The sequence below is a fragment of the Salvia hispanica genome, chromosome 2, assembly GCF_029641045.1.
Source record: "Salvia hispanica isolate PSC_SH4W2 chromosome 2, Shi_PSC_v1, whole genome shotgun sequence".
Lineage (NCBI taxonomy): Eukaryota > Viridiplantae > Streptophyta > Magnoliopsida > Lamiales > Lamiaceae > Salvia > Salvia hispanica.
Window position 1 is genome coordinate 1,319,870 of NC_142693.1, and position 22,112 is coordinate 1,341,981.

The 22,112-nt window shown below is 37.0% G+C and overlaps 4 protein-coding genes and 1 pseudogene across 7 annotated transcripts; 2 read left to right on the forward strand and 3 right to left on the reverse strand.

The window, feature by feature from the left end:
- The first annotated feature begins 1,913 nt into the window (after nt 1-1,913).
- On the forward strand, nt 1,914-4,040 carry LOC125216507 (transcription factor bHLH153-like). 3 transcript variants are annotated; one of them, XM_048118261.2, is made up of 6 exons: nt 1,915-2,320; nt 2,945-3,049; nt 3,128-3,193; nt 3,269-3,334; nt 3,401-3,433; nt 3,511-4,040. In XM_048118261.2, exons 2-6 carry the CDS (start codon nt 2,951-2,953, stop codon nt 3,682-3,684), a joined length of 438 nt encoding a protein of 145 aa, XP_047974218.2. In that variant the 5' UTR covers nt 1,915-2,320; nt 2,945-2,950; the 3' UTR covers nt 3,685-4,040. The 3 variants fall into 3 exon arrangements, with proteins under 3 accessions (XP_047974202.2, XP_047974218.2, XP_047974210.2); XM_048118245.2 differs by having other exon boundaries at nt 1,914-2,320; nt 3,269-3,433; XM_048118253.2 differs by lacking the exon at nt 1,915-2,320 and adding an exon at nt 2,366-2,836 and having other exon boundaries at nt 3,269-3,433.
- A 679-nt stretch (nt 4,041-4,719) lies between these two features.
- LOC148931340 (selenoprotein family protein) lies at nt 4,720-7,257 on the forward strand. Its single transcript, XM_089065937.1, has 4 exons — nt 4,720-5,023; nt 6,211-6,269; nt 6,659-6,840; nt 6,977-7,257. The coding sequence occupies exons 1-4, from the start codon at nt 4,858-4,860 to the stop codon at nt 7,047-7,049; spliced, it is 480 nt and encodes a 159-aa protein (XP_088922063.1). The 5' UTR covers nt 4,720-4,857; the 3' UTR covers nt 7,050-7,257.
- Nucleotides 7,258-7,403: 146 nt separating this feature from the next.
- Nucleotides 7,404-11,369, reverse strand: LOC148931341 (disease resistance protein RGA2-like). Its single transcript, XM_089064256.1, has one exon. The coding sequence runs from the start codon at nt 11,326-11,328 to the stop codon at nt 8,068-8,070; it is 3,261 nt and encodes a 1,086-aa protein (XP_088920382.1). The 5' UTR covers nt 11,329-11,369; the 3' UTR covers nt 7,404-8,067.
- A 1,149-nt stretch (nt 11,370-12,518) lies between these two features.
- On the reverse strand, nt 12,519-17,385 carry LOC148931342 (putative disease resistance protein RGA3; annotated as a pseudogene). The gene is made up of 4 exons (XR_016135897.1): nt 13,149-17,385; nt 12,913-13,042; nt 12,791-12,832; nt 12,519-12,639 (listed from the first exon to the last, which is right to left on the reverse strand). The product of XR_016135897.1 is annotated as a putative disease resistance protein RGA3 (transcript).
- A 1,617-nt stretch (nt 17,386-19,002) lies between these two features.
- LOC148931343 (serpin-ZX-like) lies at nt 19,003-20,302 on the reverse strand. The gene has a single exon (XM_089063447.1). The coding sequence runs from the start codon at nt 20,120-20,122 to the stop codon at nt 19,112-19,114; it is 1,011 nt and encodes a 336-aa protein (XP_088919573.1). The 5' UTR covers nt 20,123-20,302; the 3' UTR covers nt 19,003-19,111.
- Between the last annotated feature and the right edge of the window lie 1,810 nt (nt 20,303-22,112).

The following is a 22,112-nucleotide window of genomic DNA, read 5'->3' on the forward strand; positions in this document are numbered from 1 at the left end:
TTAAAATTCAAACATTCAATCATAAAAAAGATAAGAAACTGACGCAAAGATAGAATCTCTAAGAATAACACACAGAATTTCTTCATGGTTAATGATGAGATTAATGAATAATGTCATAATCAATAGAAACATACATAAATCTTAGAAAAATCAAAAATCCAATAGGAAAGATAGAAATTACACTCTAATATAGACTCTTCGTCCTTTCAATCTTACTTGACACCACAAGGTTTGAAAAGTTAGGCCAAAGTTTGAGAAATGAGGACTATAATAATTGCAATTTGATCATGAATAAATTTCACTTCAAGTATAACGATGGCTTGAAAAATTGTGTTCCCCTTTCTTATTTTCTTTGTTGATTTTGAATAGTTTAGATTGTATAGTTATTGCCTTATTGGCTGACTCAGCTGATCAGTTCTTGACTTTGAGCATTTTTATCTTCATCGAAAAATTGAAATGACTACAGTTCATGATTGATTTTGTTTACGATCAGAAGTAGATGCACAAATTTGTTTTGATAAAAAACTACTAGTATAATTTTAGCATTCGAAATTTCAAGACGATAATTTTCCTATGTTTCGTCATAGCGATACGAGCAACTGCGAATTAAACTTTCTTACGCCTTAATGGGGGAGGGGCTTTAGCCCCTAATGAATTCATTTTTTTTTAATTATTTTCTACTATAAAGTTCTAAAATTTATTCATATTCTATACACATTATTATATAAAAGTCACTATTAATAATCTAAGTTACCTACAAATTTATTTTTAAGGTAAAATTTGAGAATTTAGCCCCTACTCCCGTGCATTTCTGCGTCCGCCGTTGTCGTGAAGAAACCTTTGTAAATGGAAAAAGTAGAAAAATATTAGTAACTATAAAAATTATAAATATTCATTAACACTAAGCATGATTGTTAAGATATAATAATAGCATAGATATATCACCGCCGCGAAGAAAATTAGCATATAATCAATATAATTACATACTATAACAACTTCCACCTACCAACAATATTATATATGTAGGTAAAATACGACATGAAATCTAAAAAGTCTTCGTTAATTTATTCATCTAATACAAAATTCTTCAACTGTCCGAACTCAATGAAGAAGAACTTAAATCAGTTGTCGATTTCGTACACTAAGAATTTCATAATAAATTAAAGATTTGAATTTAATTAAGGTATTTTTTCTTGCATCCATGTTTTCTGCCTCAATTTCCGCCAAGACTACAATGGATTAATTGAGTTTTAAATTATGTTTGAAATTTCAAGAGATGAACTAATCAACTACTTAATTTTCATTTTACAAAGTTCACGCAAATTATTAGAGCATCCACAATATTGCCTGATTAAGTAAGGAAGTGATGTCTATAGGAATGCGTTGCACGAGCGTATAAGGGACGTGCGTCATTTAGCATTGCGATCGGGACTTCCCGCCTTTGTTTAGAAGCGGGATTGCCGATTAGTCACGGCATAGTTGCATGACATAGTCGATAGAAGCCCGATTTGGTATCCACTTGAATTCTGAATACTTCTCTTTCCTATTAATACTATGTAAAATTAGGATTTGAATTATGTATTTTTCGACTTTCAATAATTTTTATATTTTTAGAATTTTAATTATATAAATTTTAAATTAAAACAATTATGAATTTTAACTTAATTAAAATTATAATATTTGAGGAAATAATAAATAAAAAAAATAAATCCAAGATTTATAAATAATGTAAGAGAAGAAAGAGGTGATGAATTGTGATTGTGCAGGGCCCATCTAAAAAAACAATGAGTTGTAGATGCTTGAGAAATCTTCAATCAGAATTAGATAATACTACCAATCAAATCAAGCTTATTAAATTGAACTTCTTTTCATAAATAAATCTAACAAAAAAATCAACTATAAAATCATCATTTTGAACACACCCTACATCACTTCTCCAAAAAAAAAAATCTCTGCAATTTTTCCATTGTTTTCAGATTGATTTTCTTGGATTTCAATGTTTGTACAAAAGCTATAAACACAATAACTTTTGTCTCCTTTTGGCCTTGCGTGTGTGTGTGTTGTGTGTGAAAAGAGTGTTCATGCATTTAGAAATACAGAGACAAACAAAGACAGGAAAGGTGGAAGATTCTTTTCCATTTCTTGTCTCCTTGTTTCAATAGTCTTGCACAAATCCCAATTCCCTGTTGTCAATAAAACCCAAAAATTGAGAGAGAGACACAACTTTGGATGATTGCTTTGTGCAAAGTTGGGATTTTTATTGCATTTTTCTTGGATTCTTGAAATGGGATTTCAAGATTGAGGTTCTTTAGTAAAGAAGGTGAGCCCTTTATCCCAAATTTTCCATCTTTCTTTGTTTTTTCAACTTCTTGAAACTATTTTCATCTTCATCTTTGTTCCAATTATTACTATTCAATTTTCATCACCAACTTAGTTAATGATCTTGTGTAAAGTTAGTTTCTTGAAATTCTTAGTTGTACTCTCCCATTTTTAAGTGTTTCTTCCCTTGGTAAGTCTTATTTGACAAAAAAAAATAAATATTATTTTTATTTAGTATTTTCAGTTTATTAATGCTAAGATAGAGACATTGCATACTTCAAAATAGTAGGTTGGATTGAATATTTAGAAGAAAATTAAATATTGCATGCTGAAAACGCGTATATTCACATTCATGTCAAATGAATGGGGCCAACACAACTACAAACAATATCCATATATATTAGCATAATATCTTGATTAAGTAATGCATCTGTTTTTCATTTTAAGTGATTTCTTAATTAGGTGAACAAATAGGAAAGTTTGATGAACTTTGTAAACTGTTTTGCTTTTTCAAAAGGTGTGTTTTTTCACAGCAAAGAATCCAAATTCTTGTGTAGATTTAGCTTTTCTTGATCATGAATGTCTCATTTATTGGTTTGTTTTTCCAAATTATTCAACTGCGAAGGCGAAGATGATGCAGCACAAGAGAAGCCCGGCCTCAGTTAACCAAAGCTCGTTCGCGAACTTGATGCCTAAAAGACTCAAGATTGATGCCCCTCTCTCTTCCAAAGTTAGTGATTGATGCCTAACTAGCACTATAAATTTGCCACATTGTTGTTGATGATAAGTATATGTTTGATGGTTGTAGGAGAAGAAGGAGAGGGTGAGCGAACGCGTCTCTGCACTTCAACAGCTCGTCTCGCCATATGGAAAGGTTCATTGCTAACCATTTCTTGCCTTGAATAGTTATATTCATTGCTAATGTGTTTGTTTTTATGTAATCTGATAGACTGATACAGCCTCAGTCCTTCTTGAGGCAATGGAGTACATAAGCTTCTTGCACGAGCAAGTCAAGGTATCGTCTCTCTTGATCTCTTTATGTCGCGTTGGAATGAAAATGACGTCGTTTTGGCCTCCACAGGTGTTGAGTGCTCCATATCTATGTAGCACAGAGGTATGTATGCACATTCTCTTTAGGCCTTGATTTTGTTCGCGTTGTGTGATGTTTTGGCGCGTTGTTTACTGATGCAGGGAGAGGAGGCGTGTGGCCTCAGGGAGAAGGGCTTGTGTGTCGTGCCAACGTGCTTCGTTCTTGAAGTTGGAAGTAGCAATGGTGCTGATATTTGGGCTCCAATCAAGACCAGCCCTCCTAGTGCGAGAAGGCTGGTGTCGGATGAGGGTGCTTCGGTCGTGACTTACTGCTGATTGTTTGGGGTGAGGACGAAGTCAGGTGCCTCGGGGATCAAGTCACATTGATCGGCCTAGAGGAGGCCCGGGTGGAAGGGAGTTTGGTTTGGTTGTAAGGTTATGGTATAGGAGATCATAGAGTGAGCAAATTAGTTGTTTGTTGATAGTGCTAAATGCATACATTAGATATGTAAAGTTATGTACTAGTGACAATGAAACGCAGCATAGTTGATAAATACGCATCTCCTCCAATTACTAGGTCGAGGATTTGAGTAACTATGGAGGCATTGTTATTAACTTTCTCAAGGAAAAAGAAGTCATGTGTAACTATCTCTTCAAAAGGATTTTATTATTCTAGATTCAGTTTTCATCTATACTATAATAGTTAAAATTTATGCTTTTAAAGTGACAAATTTAGTACTAGTACTTAAATTGTTACTCCCTCCGTCCCGGATAATTCGGGTCACTTTGACCGGGCACGGGTTTTAAGAATTGTAATGGAAAATGGGTTGAAAAAGTTAGTGGAACGTGGGTCCTACCTTTATATATTAGTTTTATAATAAAATATGAGTAGAAATGAGTTAGTGGAACATGGGGTCCACTACCAAAAATGGTAAAAATGAAGTGGGACAAATTATGTAGGACGGATCGAAATAGAAAACTGAGACGAATTATCTGAGACGGAGGGGGTATGTCATAAAAATCTTGAAAAACTCAAATAGTGTGATCCATATGACTTACTAGAATATTGTGTTTTTGCATTTTTTTTATTAATATTTTAAAACACTGTTTCAATACTTTAAAAGGCTCATCATAAAATTCATGGGCCTGACTTTATTTTTCACAAACTAAATTGTTTTTCTTTCATTTTAGTTTGATTTTAAACTTAAGCCATTTATTACTTAATTCCAACTCGCTACTTCTACGATTATTAAAAAACTTTATTTACTACAAACTTTAGGTTAATTTAATATCTAATTTAATAATAATTTGTATTTTTTCACAAAAGATAATACTAATAGGAGTAGATTAAAAACTTGACTTTCTTCTCAAAAATAAAAATCAAAATCAAAATCTTGACTTTTCCTTTCCCTTTCCCTTGTGCCCGTCTTCCTCAAGCTCTGAATTTCTCAAAACCCCTTTGTAGATTATTACTTCGATTTTAGTTCTGCGCATAAAATCGAAATAAAAATGAGATCTTTGAAATTGGTTATTGCATTAATTCCCTTAATTTTGCTGTTCTCTTTTTGCGAAGCAGAGCAGAAGCTGAGCACTAAAGAATGTGAGAATCTAGGGTTTACGGGCCTCGCCCTTTGCTCCGATTGTCACACGTTTGCTGAATATATCAAAGATCAAGGTGAGCTCTGTTCATAATTTTAGTTTTTGGGGTTTGGTTTTCAAGAGATTTTATTTGTTTTACTTGATCTAATTTGTCTGTAGAATGATTGTTTTGTCTCTCCTTTTGTAAGAGTTGGGATTAGTAAGGTGCTTCAGTAGTGTTATGTTTGCTTATTAATTCGATTTGTAGAGTTATTTCTGAGCTAAGAATGAGTGAAAAGCTTTGAAAAAGTTTTCATTTTTGACAATGTATTTGGATGACAGATTGTGATTGTTTGAGTTGAATTCATGTTAGTGTGCTTGTGTTGCTGTAGTTCAAACTTAAACGATGGCGGTAAGGTTGGATTATCGAAGAATTTGGTCTCTTTGAAGGATATAAATTGGAATAAAAGTGAAGATGGTGTATGATGTGGCAATTGGAAGTGGTGGAAAGGACATGGTCTTTAGAGTTAAGAATTAAGAGACGAGAGGGTGTGATCCAGTGAGCTTAGAGAACGAGATGAAGAAGTGAAGTAGATTTGAATAAATAACATTACTAATGAAGAAGACGAATGGATAAGATATATGTTTGTGTAGAATGTGGTGCATATTCTTGATTCTTCATTCTAGGCAGCAGTTTTGGATGTTCGAGTGCAAAAATCGCCGATAAATTGTAAACAAATGTTGTACAATGTGTTGGACCAAATAATTGATCTAGACGTAGCTCTATATCGATGGTTTTTTTGGGTGACATAGGCCTAGTGTTAGATCTTTAAATGCATGATGAGGCTTTTGAAATTTACGTTCTTTAGTCTCTGGGATTTTGTTAATGTAAAACGTGAACAAATTTTGGTTGATTTGTTTGGTTTTGGGCACTGGGAGATGGGTGAAACGTACTCTTATAGGTGTGATTCTCATAGCCTTTCATTTTTCGGAAGGACAAAATAACGTAGGATCAGCTACACTGTGGTGGGAGCGTAACTCGCGAAATTATTAGCTGATTGAATGAGTTTTGCAGAACCTTGTGTTTACTTGATAACACTCTTGGGAAGGAATCTATTTTGTGCATATCGAATCACAAGAAATTTTGAACTTTAGTAGGCAAAAGAAGATTAATTGCAGATTGAGAATATTATCGATTTAAGAATGCTATCTTTATCAAAATTTTCATCCATGTGCCAAACTTATGAATACGATTTATGATTCGTCACTTTCAATTCACTGCAGAGCTGGTCTCTGATTGTCTGAAGTGTTGTGCCGAGGATTCGGATGATGCCACAAGCAAGGTATGCCTATTAAGTTGTTGGTGAGAATGTTTGTGTGTTGGTTGAAAGGGTGATACGTTTCTGGAAGTGATCGGCGAGCTCTAGCCATGTTTATAGTATTTCATTTTGATTGTCCGAATTCCCCCCAAATTTCTTAAACTTTAGTCTAAACTATAACCACATTGCAACTTTTTAGCCCAAATTTGCAAATACAAGAAACAAGCCTATACACCGTACACGTTGTTTGCTTACCTTGAGTAAAATAATTCCGGACAACTGAAGCTAACGTGTATCATTAGAAGCTGATTTGGCAACATTCTTTTCAACAGATGAACTAGCTCCGTCTTGATTCACATTCATATACATTCTCTTTCTTTGTCCAAACCTAGCTCATTGTAATGTGTTTGCAGGTTATATATTCTGGCGCGATTTTAGAGGTGTGCATGAGGAAACTGGTGTTTTACCCCGAGCTAGTTGGCTTTATCGAGGAAGAGAAGGATAAATTCCCTTCGGTCAAAGTTCAATACGCTTTCAATTCTCCACCCAAGCTGATCATGTTGGATGACGACGCACAGCCTAAGGAAACTATTAGGTGAGCTTACTGTCCAAAGAGATCTTGTGTTGGTTCCTTTTCGTTTCGTTATGAAATCTTAAATTCACACAATTCTGTCTATGGCGTCGTGCATATGTTTATTTGCTTGACATGGATTTTTGTTGGTGTAATGTAGAGTTGATAACTGGAAACGAGAGCACATTCTACAATTCCTCAAGGAGAAAGTTAAGCCGGCCTCGGATTCCTAATGCTCGACTGATCGGCAAAGTTTCACGTCGACAACGGGTGAATTCTAAAGCCATAGGTGTTGGTTAATATTGTTTTATGAGAATTAAGTTTTTGACTGGCTTTAGCTACTCCTAACCTATGACATCATGCAATGTAGATTTATTTTACTTCAAGTTAAACACAAATTTTCTTATGAAGATAATCAATAATAGTTTCACATTTACTCTATGATCATGGTGATTCTAACCTCCAACCTAACTATTGTTTAGAGGGGAAACGTCTTACCAACTGAAAAACACTGAATAACATGTAACCGTAAAGCATCCCAATCGATAATCTTGTATAGAAGATGAAAAGCATTAGCTACCATTCAATTCACCTTGTATAGTCTATCAAATAATGTGTTATAAATCTCTTAACATTGAGCCTTCATGCCCTACTTTATAATCTACGGACTGTGAAGCTGCAGAATCTTTCCGAATGGGCGAAGCCCATCATAAAATGGTTAACACCTAATATAGAGTTTATAAAGTTTTCCCATTTCGGAACATCTTCATTCCAGATATTATCAAAAACAATAAGGTAAGTTTTAGCCATTGGCTTCTTGAAGCTTTCTTGAGTGTCTTCATTTTTTTCACTTTTAAGCTGAGAAGATGATAGCTGAGTTAGTCCAAGACATTATCAGCATCGAAAGCCAGAGCTTCAAGCTCCCTCAACCAGATCTTGACAGCATTTTGAGATATAAATTTCTTCTGGGCATCACTCAAGTAGGCTAGAATCATGACCAAAGTCCTCTGCAGCTGTTGGGAATCTCCATCGAAACCTCGAAATAGATAGTACTCTTCCTCGAAAGGAAGTAAGGATAATCCAACTGAACAAAATCTACTACTAACATACTATGCCTAATCTATGACAGCATGCAATGTACAAACAATTATTGTCTGAAAAAACATGATAGTTACAAAATCCACTACTAAACAAGAACTGTCTGTAAAAGTGTTTTCCTCCACAGAACACGATAAACAACAACAACAACATTCAAATGTTAAGGCCATCAACGCAGATGGTGAGATCGGGATGATCTAGCCACTCCGGATCAATGCTTAGCTGAGCGCAATCTTTTATCACTAACTGGTTCAATCGAGTGAACGCATCCACAGAGGGCAGGTGTCTCAACTTGTTGCAACCAAGTATACATAACTCAAACAGAGAAGAGAGCTTCTCAAACCATTGTGGCAATTCTTCCACCCCTACATTCTTCAACTCTAGCCTTTGTATAGCAGTAAGATGTTGAATTGATTGAGGCAGCCACTCCCAATCTTCCACCCCTTTTAGTATTAACTCATAAAGTGAGTTGCAACATTCTTGCAAAATTCCATCCACAACATGTTGAATGGCACCAGTATTCTCCCTTGACCACTCCACACTCACATCTATGTTTAACTTCTCCAAACTAGCTAATCCCCACCTCTTGACAATGCCGGTAGCCTTAAAATTAGGGACGCCAACGATACTCAATCTTCTCAGACGAGATGATTTAGCGAGGCAGTCAATCAACATTGGTAGATTCTCAAGGCTCCTTAGTCCCTCCAAGTCTAGAGTCGCGATTGTTGGCGCCCACAACTCCAGCATTTGACGTGGCAATTCCACCAGCTCTCCGCATCCTATGATACGCAACCAACTGAGGATTCCTTGGCATCCGACACTTGGATTCCCAATCGACTTCAGCTTTGGACAATCAATAATGATCAACTCCTCCAGAGATTCGAGTGTGTCTAGTCCATATGGTAATTCCCTCAAGACAGAGCATTTCGTAATTGTCAACTTTGAGAGATTGTGATTGCTATGGAATAGCTCTTTTCCTAGACATTCCAATGCATCAAGCTTTTGTATTCTGAGGGACTTTAAATTTTTACCAAATGAGGAATTTATGAACCTCACCTTCTTCAATTCCCACAAAGCAAGAGATTCAAGATTAGCCAAGTGCTCCATCGCGGGGATTTCCTCAATCTCTGAGCATCCCGAGAGGACTATCTCGATCAAGTTGTCAAGCGGTACCCAAGAGCCTTGAAGCCCATCGCGCACGACCATCTTCTCAGTCCATGTTGGAAATTTTTGGCCTTTGAATCCATAAATCTTCAACTTCTTCAGATTTGCATGAGGTTGGAGGCCTTCCAACACACATTCATCATTTCTTTCATCTCCTATGCCATTCCATTTAAGCACCAACTTAAACAAGTTTGGCTTCTCGAATATTTTTGCTTCCAGGGCCTCTTCCTTGTCACGCACCGTTTGAAGATGCTTAATCGCTAGTGCTCCCTTGAGATTCTTCAAACTTCCGAGTTCTCCAATTCGATAGCCCTTCTCTTCGCCCACTTTGAATTGAGGTAGTGTTTGGAGACTAGTTAATCTCCCAATCTCCGCAGGCAACTCTGCATTGTGCCGAATGTAAAGATGCCTTAAGTTAATCAAGTACTTCAACGTACTCGGGAGTTTCCATGATTTTGCTCTTAATGTTTGCAAGTGATGCAGTTCACCAATCCAATCCGGCAACTCTCCTGAACACGAAACATTAAGATTTCTCAAATGTATCAACTCCCTAATTGAATTGGGAAGCTCTTCATAATCACCACTCATCAGTGTTAGATTATGCAGACACTGGAAGTCTGAGAACATAATACCAGAAGTTCCACTTTTCAAGAATAATGTACGCAAATGCTTGGCCACTTCTTTTGAAATATGACTTGATTCTTCTTCTTGAAACATGTATCGAATTGGGGTGCTGTCGTCCGCATTATTAGATAAAACAGAAGATGCAAGATCATGCACAAGATCGTGCATGAAAAAGCGTTCCACATTTCCATAATCAGCAGCTTGCAACAAAGACATCCGTAGAAACACATTATAAAACATGTTGCCCACAGATTCCATATCATCGATTGGGTTTTGTTGAAGAAACCCTTCTGCCATCCATAGTTCGATCAGCTCTTGCTTCATACCAATGTAACCTTTGGGGAAAACCGAACAATACGCAAAGCACTTCTTGAGTGACGGTAAAGACAAATGATCATAGCTGAATTTCAATATTCTTGAAATATTTTCACCTCCTTCGCCATCTGAAAGCCAATTTTCACTGATGAAGCGCCACTCTTCTTCAGACTTACAACGAAGCACACCCCCGACCACATTGGCAGCTAAGGGCAAACCCCGACATCTTTCTGCAATCTCTCTTCCAATAATCTCAAATCTTGATGAAACTTCTCCATTTCCATCAAACGCTTTTGCTTTGATTATGGACCAACAATCATCGACTGATAAGCCACTCAAAGCATATTCAAGTGAGTCCACAATTGAAGCAACCTTTTGACTCCGGGTAGTAATGATAATGCCATTTCCTTTGGTAGAAGTGACTCCTGAAATGGAATTTATAAAATCTTCCCACTTTGGAACATCTTCATTCCATACATCATCAAGAACAAGGAGATAAGTTTTAGCCTTGAGAGCCCCTTGGAGCCTTTTCAGTATAACTTCTCTGCTCTGAACTCCATCGCCAATGAATGAAGTCAATGCTGAAAGGATTTTGGTGAAAAGAAGGATGGGATCAAAAGTTTGAGAAACATGAACCCAAATAAGTGATCCGAATCGAGCCTTCACCCTCTCATGATTAAACACTTTCCTAGTCAACGTAGTCTTCCCCATACCCCCCATTCCCACAAGAGCAACCACAGAAAAGATCCGATCTTGGCGGATCGGGGTGAGCATGTCAACTAGTTTAGTCACCTCATCATCTCTTCCAATGAAGATCGGATCAAGACTCAACGAATCAGTCTCAAGAGAAACAGCAGCAACATCAGGTGCATTCATAACCATGCTTTGAAGGCCAAGATCTAATGCTCTTTTGTTCATAGACTCAAATTCCGCATTGATTTGTTTGATTGTATAAGCCATATTATGCTTATGTGAAACGCGACTAAAAGAAGAGACGCATGATAGTACCTTATCCTCGGCTGTGGGTGTCTTCATTTTCATCACTTTTTTGCTAAGAAGATGATAGCTGAGTTCGTCCAAGACATTGTCAGCATCGAAAGCCAGAGCTTCGAGCTCCCTTAACCAGATCTTGACAGCATCTTGAGTGATGAATTTCTTCTCTGCATCACTCAAGTAGGCCATGATCATGATCAAAGTCCTCTGCAGCTTTTGCGCTTCTTCATCGAGACCTTGAAGGAGATAGTACTCTTCCTTCAAAGTATTGATCAGGTTTTGGACAACAACTTCGATGGCAGCTACACCTCTATCCATGGTTTCGCACAGAAAGATCTAAACGAAATAAACAACGGAATTGTTCACCTTGTTCGATAAATAGTAATTAACACTCTAAAGAAAGGATAGCAAAATTCATATACTTACTTGCTGAGAAGGGGATGATAGCAAAGTGCTCTCTCTTTCTCTCTCAAAAGAGTTGGATTCAGATATTGAGAATTTGAATTTAAGGCAACTAGCTTGCTAGTGGCGATTAAAAAACAAAACAAGATTATCTAAGCAAAGCTTCAATTATTGAAAAGCTAAAACTAGTGGCTAATTTAAAATGATTGACCTCAAACTAGTCATTATTTAGTTTTATTTGATATGAAATAATCGAAATATTATTTCAACTCAAAAGTAACATGTGCACCTACACAAATGGCGGATGTACTAACATTTAAAACTTCATTAATTTTTAAACACAAATTGCGGATGTAACATTTAAAACTTTAATTTTTACACTGTTTAATAGTGATAATTGGTACTCCTATTACACAATACAATTGTAGATGAATTGGAATTAGAATACAAACAATTTTTATCTATTGATTACAATTCTCCTTTCACTACTCTATTTGTACCACAATATTATCTACTTTCTTGAACAACAGCCGGAGTTGATGGTGTAGTTTCGTTCTTGCTAGACGAAGTCTTCGACTGGATATATGAACGCGCTACATCCAGCATCATATCCACCTCTTTCTTATACTGCAGAGATATATGATCGGAAATCACTTCAGAAGTGATCTAACTATGACTCCAAACACAACGGACACCAGAGTAAACGACGGATGATCACGACATTACCTCGTTAATAGCCCCTGATTTGATCTTGGAATGCATCACACACTATTTCTTGAAATGAGCACCTAGAAAGGCATCGCGTCGTGTTATAAAATTACATGAGTTGCGTAAATTAACTTAGGTGATCTGAATGGTTCGAGATTGAAAGAACGCAACAGAGTCCATATTTCCATATGCATCAACACAAAGTGGCACTTACCAACTCTAATATTATGTGAGCCAATGAGAATAAGTTACTTAGCAACATGTCAAGATTTGAAAGGAAAAAGAGAATTGAAGTGTAAAACTACATTGTAAATTTCTGAAAGCACTTCCTTCTTGATGAATGGCTGTGATTTTTCAGTCTTTGCCATACTCTGCTCGGAAATATAAAGATGAGAAATTAACCTTCATTTGTTTGGAGAAAGCATTCGAATGGAAGCAGATGTGCCATGCTGATACATACATCCGACCATGATACAAGAATGATCTCTCAAGTGCACAAGAATAGCTATGTTCCACAATCTGACAAATAGCATAACTGATTTCAGCCACTAAAATTTTCTCTACTTGTCCAAAAATATTCAAGCTCTTAAACACTCAAAACAAAAGGAGAGAAGGCATCAATAAGAATATCTTAGATCTAATCATGGCTGTCATATGCAGGGAACAATACCTCATCACTGGAGCCAAATCATTATTTTGGGTCGTGCTCGCCCTGTAGTAGAATCACATCAGAAAAAAGAGAATATGGAAAATGATACTTGCTACAAGTTTCAAATGGAGAGTTCATCAAACCTCGATTTTGAGATGGCGATGGTTGCGCCGCTCTGAATCAATATGCAGTGCCGGGCAATTGACAATTCCTAACCATTCTAATTTAGCGAGGCGCTTCAGTGAATCCGCAGAAGGCAAGCACGTCAACTTGCTGCAAATATATAGATATAACCTTGTCAGAGAAGAGAGGTTCCCTAACCATTGTGGTAAAAAATTTTAAGCTTGAGATTGAAAGAGCATTGAGATGTTGAATTGACCTCCAATTTTTCACCCCTCTGAAAGTGAGTTGCAACACCCTTCCAATATACCATTCACATTGTCGTTAATGTCAACACGAGTCTCTTTGACCACTCCACACTCACAACTTACTTGCTACGAGATTGGAATAAGGTTTCCATCATTAAATCTTCGTTGATTAGGAGATCTGGATGGTTGCACCACTCCGAATCAATGCTTAGTTCTGGGCAACCTATAAATTGTAACTTATGTAATTCAGTGAGGGGCTTCAATGCATCCACAGAGGGCAGGCACCTCAACTTTGTGCAGCCATATAGATGTAATTCTCTTAGAGCTGAGACGTTTCCAAACCATTGCGGCAATTCTTCTATCCCTATGTTTTCTAACATTAACTTACGAAGAGAAGTGAGACGTTGAATTGGTTGAGGCAGCCACTCCCAATTTTCCACCCCTCTTAATGTTAACTCCTCAAGTGAGCTGCAACAGCCTTCCAATATGCCATTCACGGTCTCATTAATGGCAACACTACTCTCTTTTGACCACTCCTCACTCACATCTATATGTAAATACCACAAGCTACCTAAATCCCAACGCTCAACACTTCCAGCAGACATCAATTTAGGAACGCCTCTGATTGTTAAATATCTGAGATAAGATGATTTAGAGAGGCAGTCAATTAGCATTGGTAGATTCGTTAGGCTCCTTAATCCATCCAATACGAGAACACCAATTGTAGGGGCCCACAACTCTAGCATTTGACGTGGCAATTCCGTCAATTCTCCACAGTCTGTAATGCTCAGCTCACGGAGGGTTCGTTGATTTTCTCCTTCTCCGCAGCTTGGTTTCTCCATCGACTTCAGATTTTTACACCTTTCTATTATCAAGGAATGCAGAGAATTGAGGGTGTCCAATCCATCTGGTAATGCTTCCAACATATCGCATTCTTCAATGTACAAGTATGAGAGATTGCGATGCTTATAGAAAAACCTCTTTGACAAACATTTCAAACTCTCTAATCCCCTTATAGAGAAGGAACTTAAATTTGGCAATTGGTCCAATGTAATTTCCTCAAATTCTGAGCACCTCAACTTTGTGCAGCCATATAGATGTAACTGTGTTAGAGCTGAGAGGTTTCCAATCCATTGAGGCAATTCTTCTATCCCTATATTTTCTAACTTTAACTTCCAAAGAGAAGCGAGAAGTTGAATTGATTGAGGATGCCACTCCCAATTTTTCATCCCTCCTAATGTTAACTCCTGAAGTGAGTTGAAACAGCCTTCCAATATGCCATTCACAGTGTCATTAACGGCAACACTTGTCTCTTTTGACCACTCCTCACTTACATCTATATTTAAATGCCTCAACCTACCTACATTCCAACTCTCAACACTACCAGCAGACATCAATTTAGGAACGCCTCTGATTGTTAAATATCTGAGATAAGATGATTTAGAGAGGCAGTCAATTAGCATTGGTAGATTCGTTAGGCTCCTTAATCCCTCTAATCTTAGAAACTCAATTGTAGGGGCCCACAACTCTAGCATTTGACGTGGCAATTCCATCATTTCTCTGCAGTCGTTAATGCTCAGATCACGGAGGATTCCTTGATTTTCTCCTCCTCCGCAGCTTGGATTTCCCATCGACTTCAGATTTCTACACCTTTGTATGGTCAACCTCTCCAGAGAATTGAGGGTGTCCAGTCCATCCGGTAATGATTCCAACATATCACATTTTTCAATGTGCAAGTTCGAGAGATTGTGATAATTATAGAAAAACCTCTGTGACAAACTTTTCAAACTTTTCAAACTTATAGAGAGCGACCTTAAATTTGGCAAGTGGTCCAATGTTATTTCCTCACATTCCGAGTACCCATTGAGTTCAATCTCAATCAAGTTATGAAGTGGTAAGCAAGAGCCTTGAGGTTCACCCTCTAACCATGTTGGAAATCTTTTGCCTTTGTATCCTTGAATCCTCAATTTCTTCAGATTTGAATGAGGTCTGAGACCTTCCAACACACTATCATCATTTCTTTCACCCAAACTATACATCCCCCATCTCAATCGCAATTCAGATAAGTGTTGCTTCTGAAATATGTTGGCTTTCAAAGCCTCTTCCTTGTCACGCACCCTCTCAAGATGTCTGATAGCTAATGCTCCTTTGAGATTTTTCAAACTTCCTAGTTCTTCAATATGATAGCCCTTCTCTTCCCCCACGGTGAAATAAGGTAGTGTTCGGAGACTAGTTAATCTACCAATCTCCGCAGGCATCTCTATATCATATGCGATATACAGATTCCTTAAGTTAACCAAGTACTTCAACGTGTTTGCTAGTTTCTGCGAAGACGACACATGTAATAATCTTAACGTTTGCATGTGACTGAGTTCACCAATCCACTCAGGGAAGTCTTCAGTGCATGTATTTGAAATATCAAGATATCTCAAATGTATCAACTCCCTAATTGAATTGGGCAACTCTGTCATATTATCATCATCGAGAGTTAGATTATGCAGACATTGGAAGTCTGAGAATGAGAGATGTTCCACTTTTCAAGATTAATGTACGCAATTGCTTGGCCACTTCTTTCGAAATATGACAAGATTCTTTTTCGAGAAACATGTAGCGGATGGGGGTGCAACCGTCTGCATTGTTAGATAAAACAGAAGATGCAAGATCATGCAAAAGATCGTGCATCACACAACTTTCCACATTTCCATAATCATCTCGCTCTGCAACTTGAAGCAAAGAGTTGTGTAGAAGAACATTGAAAAACTTATTTCCCACATCTTCCATCTCATTTCTATCATCTGGTTGAAGAAAACCTTCTGCCATCCAATGCTCAATTACTTGCTCCTTCATAATCTCGTAACCTTTAGGGAAAACTGAACAATATGCAAAACACTTCTTGAGAGAAGATGAAGGCAAATAATCAAAGCTCAGTTTCAGGATTTTTTTTATTCTTTCAGCACCTTCAACATTTGAAAGACATTTTTTACTGATTGAGCGCCAATCTTCTTCGGACTTGCACCGTCAAAGCACACCGCCAACTACATTGGCAGCCAAGGGCAGACCTCGACATGCTTCCGCAATCCTTTTCCCAATAATCTCAAGTTGTGGTGGAACTTCTTCATTTCCATCAAAAGCTTTTGCTTTAATTATGGACCAACAGTCATTTGTTGATAATCCCCTCAAAGTGTATTCATGTGGGTTCACAACTGAAGCAACCCTTTGACTTCTAGTAGTGATGATAATGCCATTTCCCATAGTGGTAGTAACTCCTGACATGGAGTTCATAAAGTCTTCCCACTTTGGAACATCTTCATTCCATACATCATCAAGAACAAGAAGATATGATTTCTCTTTGAGAGCATCTTTAAGCTTTCTCAAGAGAGCTTCCTTACTCTGACATTCATCACCACCTTGTGAAGGCAATGTTGAAAGGATTTTTTTGAAAAGAATGATTGGATCAAAGGTTTGAGAAACATGAACCCAGAGAAGTGATCCGAATCGAGCCTTCACCCTTTCATTATTGAAGACTTTTTTAGTCAACATAGTTTTCCCCATACCACCCATTCCCACTAGAGCAACGATGGAAAAAATCCGTTCCTCTTGGTGGGTTTGGGTGAGCATGTCAATTAGTTTAGGCACGTCATCATCTCTTCCAATAAAGATTGGATCAAGACTCAACGAATCAGTCTCATCAGAAGTATCAACAACAACAGGAGGTGCATTCACAAGCATATTTTGAAGACCAAGTTGTGTTGCCCTTTTGTTGACAGACTCAAAATTCGCATTGATTTGTTTGATGGCATGAGCCATTCTAAAGCGACGTGAAATGCGAGTACTACTACTACAGGATGACAAGCATGATAGTACCTTATTCTTCGGCTTGGGAATAGGTGCGTCCATTTTCCTCGCTTTTTTGTAGAGAAAATGATAGTTGAGTTCATCCAAGACATTATCAGCATCGAAAGCTACAGCTTCAAGTTTCCTCAACCACATCTTGACAGCTTCGGTGGTGGATTTCTTCTCAGCATCACTCAAGTAGGCTTGAATCATCTTCAAAGTCTCCTGCAGCTGCTCAGCATCTTTGTCGAGACCTTGAAGCAGAGAGTACTCTTCCTTGAGAAAGTTGATCAGGTTTTGGACAAGAACTTCGACGCCTGCTGTAGCAACGGCTTCCATGGTTTCACAGAGATAGATCTAGAGAGAAAATGCTTGCAAGTGTATCTTAGTTTCAGGAAGAAGAGTGCCTGCAAACTTGTGGATGGTATGCAAATAATCTTCTCTCTCCTGCATTATGATTCCCACTCATCAAATTATCAGTTATGTCCCACTCTATTTTTTCTTCCTTTCTCTCATTCCCAGAAAGCAAATTGGTACGTGTAAAGTTTAAAAAGTAAAGGGCATCAAGTTTACTTCTTGTAATTTCAACATCTCAAATTTTTCATGAAAGATTTAATAAATAAGTCCAGTAATTATAAGTAGTTATAAGCTTAAATGTTTTTTTCTCATTATAAATATTACTCCTATACAAACAATTTTTAATCTATTGATTACAATTATCCTTTCACTACTCTATTTGTACCACAATTTTATCTACTTTCTTGAACAACAGCCGGAGTTGATGCTGTAGTTTCCGTCTTGCTAGACGAAGTCTATGAACGCGCTACATCCAGCATCATATCCACCTCTTTCTTATACTGCAGATATATATCAGCAAGCACTTCAGAGGTGATCTAACTTTGACTTAAAACTCAACGGATACCAGAGTAAACGACGGATGATCAAAACCATACCTCATTAATAGCGCCTGATTTGATCTTGGATTGCATCACGCACCATTTCTTGAAATGAGCACCTAGAAAGGCATCGCGTGCGTGTTATAAAATTACACGAGTTGCGTAAATTAACATAGGCGATCTGAATAATTCGAGATTGAAAGAACGCAACAGAGTCTATATTTCCATATGCATCAACACAAATTGGCACTTACCAACTCTAATATTATGTGAGCCAATGAGAATAAGTTACTTACAACAAGATTAGAATCCTTTCGGATAGTACGATATTCATTTGTATAGGTTGAATCATCATCTAACAAAAGCTTGAAAAATTGTTCATCCTGCAATTTGATGCAGAGAAGAGAAGATACAGAATAAATGTACATCCTGTAAAACAACATGTCAAGATTTTAAAGGAAAAAGAGAATTGAAGTGTAAAACTACATTGTAAATTTCGGAAAGCCATTTTTTGTTAAATTAACAGTCAAAATGTTAGGTCAATTTAATAACTTAATTACAATCTAGGACTAAAGTCCAATTTTGGTCCCGTACATTTCCCATGAAATTTATTTTGGGTCCCATGCAGTAACTTTGTGACCTTGTTTGGGACTAAAATGTACCAAAACAATATGTTAGGGCCCAAATGGTCACAAACTTAATGTAAGGGACCAATTTTTTTTTAAAGATAAATGTAAGGGATCAAAATTGGACTTTAGTCTATTTTTGGAATTTGTGATTTATGAATAAAATTTGAAAATAAAAAAGAGAGAAAACGAGAGGTCATTTAGAAAGTGAGCAAAATTTGGTTCTTCGAACTTAGTCGATCCTCCTAGATTGCACTTCTATCAAGTCTCTCTGTGTTGATAATTATTTAGATTACTAATATGGATTTTACACAAAATTTTAGAAAAGCTTGTAATCATTGTAAAAAGAAAAAAATTAAAATATAAACATGATAAGGGCTTAAGCCCCCTTTATCATATACTTGTATACACATGTGATCACAAGCAACACTTTTTTTCTGGACGATTGTATTGACTAATTAATAGAGGATTTTTAATTTGATACATTGTTTTGTCATAATTTCACCACGTTAAGATTGATCTTGGCTATTTATTGATTCATTTATCACAAGTCAAGCTACAATCATGTTACTTGAAGAAGTTGAAGTCATAATTTGGCAAGGAGGAGCGGTAATGGATCTAACATCGCCTTTGTCCGATTCTTGAATCGAAATGCATCGCAAGCGGGTCGAGCAGCTGGCCGACGAAGAGCAGTATCCTACTCGTATCCTCTCTAATGATGAAGACAAAAGGATGGTTTGCCACGAATCTCAGCCCTGCCGGCTTCTCATCCATCATCGGACCGGCTGAGGCCGCAGCACCTAACACTGTCTCTGCCTCCGCCACGGTGCCCACCTCGTTCACCGCCACGCGCGCCCTATGCAGTATCTTGCCAACCGTCGAAAAATCCAAAACCTCACCCATGTCCCTCTCAACTGGTTGCACCACAACCACATCCTTCATGGCCCGAGAAACCTCCAACTCCAAATCTATCTTAAACTTGGGTATGCGGAATTCGTCAAGAGTCACTGCCTCCTCGTGAGGGAGATGGCGTTCCACGAACCCGGGCTCAGAGCAGATCCTCTCCATCAAAGATAGCAACCCGTCTCTGGCATCCGGAAGATAGATGTACATGGATACTCTGCGCCTGTCGAGGCCTACACTGTATGGTAGCTTCAGAACTTTGAAGCCATCAAAAGCGCCAACGAGTTGCTTGCACGGGCTGGTCATGAAGGGGGCGCGAACGCATGTGTCGTTTAAGAGGTGGAAGTCGGCATCCGTTGTTAGATTTGCATCGAATTTTTCACTCCATTCTCCTATGAAACTGACTGCGTGTGCGAACACGAGAGCCTGATTCTGGACAATAGCGGGCTTGAGATAGAGGGTCGACAGCTGGGGCCCACCGAAACGGCAACCGTCGGCGACAGTCTGGATGTAATAGGAAATAAAGGGATCATGGTGTTCGACGCGCCCTGTTTTGAGATATTTGAGGAGATGGGCGTGCGTGGAGCCGGAGGCGCAAAGGACCGTGGCGATGTGGATACAAAAAGGCGAGACGACGAAATTTTCAGTTTCTTTGTCGATCAGGCGCTTCGCAATAACAAGGTAACCGTTTACGAATTTCTCTTTGTTGAGAGATACTGTCGTCATTGATGGCTTCGACTCCGACTTCAACAACAAGGGAATGCACCCAATTTGGAGAGATACTGACACCTTTGACGAATCAATAACGTATAGGTAGATAGAGAGAATTGAATCCTATCGGAGCGATTAGAGCACACGAAACTATGAAGAAAACGATAAAGAAACCTAGTTGCAGTCAACTAGGGTTTCAAGAAAAGATTTTTATTTCTTTGTTGTTGAATGCTTTTTTTACTCTCCAATAGACCCTTTATATAGAGTCCAGACCCTCTTAATTCGGGAAAGAATAGAAAATCGAAAAGATATTATAAAATCTACCTAATATTGTTCACAAAATAATAAGGCAAGGACGTAATTAAGGAAAATAGAAATCAAATTCGATATTACTCCGCGATATTAATCAATTAATTACAGTATATTCGTGTAGTGCTTCTATATTATGTCCATAAAGGTCAATTCTTTAATAATCGTCCAGATAATATTTCTTTATTAAAGGATTATATAGCATTTTGTATTTTCTCCGTCATTTTATGTATAAAATTTAATTTCAACTTTGATGATGTTCATATTTAAAATTCGGTTAATTGACTTAAACTTAATAGTCTCAATATTAATTATCAATAACATATAATTACATCCTCTTCTATTGTTTGTAACATCATAATCCAAAACTAAGACTAAATCTATACCTTTGGATTTTGAAATGAGTGGATGAGATTAAAGCTCACAAATTTCAATAAATAGCTGATAAAATATCAACAAAAGGGTAATATTGTCATGTGTTATCATGTGATAATTTCGTGTATGTTTTTTTATATCAACATAGTGTATTACAAATGTCAATAATATGACATGGGAATATCAACACAAGGACAAGAAAATACCAATACATTTTTATTGATATTTTACCCATAATATATTGAGATTTTGCATACACTATATTGAGATTTTTTTTGCATTTATTGATAAAATCTACTAATCAACATGTACTAAAATTGAAATATAATTTATCAAATTTCATCACCCGAATATTGTCGAAACATATGCAATTGAGATCTCGTTGGAATCCTTATAAAATTATCTTCGATTGATATATTTTTTGAGAATAAATAATTTAAATCGAGAGAGTTACGTTAATTTAAAGTTTTCAGATGATTTTGATGAGAGAAAATTGACATTAATATCAATTAAGTTTATTTAATACTTTTTTTAATTTAAAATATAATCCATGTAATATTATATAACCACTAGATCTACTAATCTAATGGTTAAGATTTAGTCTTAATTCATGATTGCTAATTAATTAGCAATTGATCTCTTCCCTAGTTAGGGTTAAGCCTTTAATAAAGTCATATTGTTTTTGTGTTCAATGATATTGCAATTTGTTTGAAAGCAAATGTATCAATTATAATAAAAACTTCAAACATTTTTAGTTTACCAAATATGTGTAACAACACATAATTTTCTAACACCCAAGTTCAATTCCAACTGACAAGTCAAAATTATTCGGACTCGTCTTGTCTTTGATGGAATCCGACTAATCTTGCTCGACCGGATCTACTGGTGAAGGCCAAAAGTCTCGGGTGGTGTTTAACTCATGAATAACCTCAAGATCACCACGACCTGTGCTATCAACTGTACTCTAGGTTAATTTAATTTCTAATTTAATAATAATAGTTTGTATTTTTTCACAAAAGATTACTCCCTCCGTCCCGGATAATTTGGGTCACTTTGACCGGGCACGGATTTTAAGAATTATAATGAAAAGTGGGTTGAAAAAGTTAGTGGAACGTGGGTCCTACCTATATATATTAGTTTTATAATAAAATGTGAGTAAGAATGAGTTAGTGGAATATGAGGTCAACTACCAAAAATGGTAAAAGTGAAGTGAGACAAATTATATAGGACGGATCGAAATGAAAAACTGGGACGAATTATCTGGGACGGAGGGAGTATATAATAACAATCTTGACTTTCTTCTCAAAAAAATACAAAATAA

Coding starts and splice junctions, on each gene's coding strand:
- LOC148931341 (XM_089064256.1), bottom strand. CDS start 11,328: ATGGATAGAGGTGTAGCTGCCATCGAAGTTGTTGTCCAAAACCTGATC.
- LOC148931340 (XM_089065937.1), top strand. CDS start 4,858: ATGAGATCTTTGAAATTGGTTATTGCATTAATTCCCTTAATTTTGCTG. Junction 6,270..6,658: donor CGGATGATGCCACAAGCAAG/GTATGCCTATTA, acceptor ATGTGTTTGCAG/GTTATATATTCTGGCGCGAT. Junction 6,841..6,976: donor CAGCCTAAGGAAACTATTAG/GTGAGCTTACTG, acceptor GGTGTAATGTAG/AGTTGATAACTGGAAACGAG.
- LOC125216507 (XM_048118245.2), top strand. CDS start 2,951: ATGATGCAGCACAAGAGAAGCCCGGCCTCAGTTAACCAAAGCTCGTTC. Junction 3,050..3,127: donor ATGCCCCTCTCTCTTCCAAA/GTTAGTGATTGA, acceptor TGATGGTTGTAG/GAGAAGAAGGAGAGGGTGAG. Junction 3,434..3,510: donor CATATCTATGTAGCACAGAG/GTATGTATGCAC, acceptor TTACTGATGCAG/GGAGAGGAGGCGTGTGGCCT.
- LOC148931343 (XM_089063447.1), bottom strand. CDS start 20,122: ATGACGACAGTATCTCTCAACAAAGAGAAATTCGTAAACGGTTACCTT.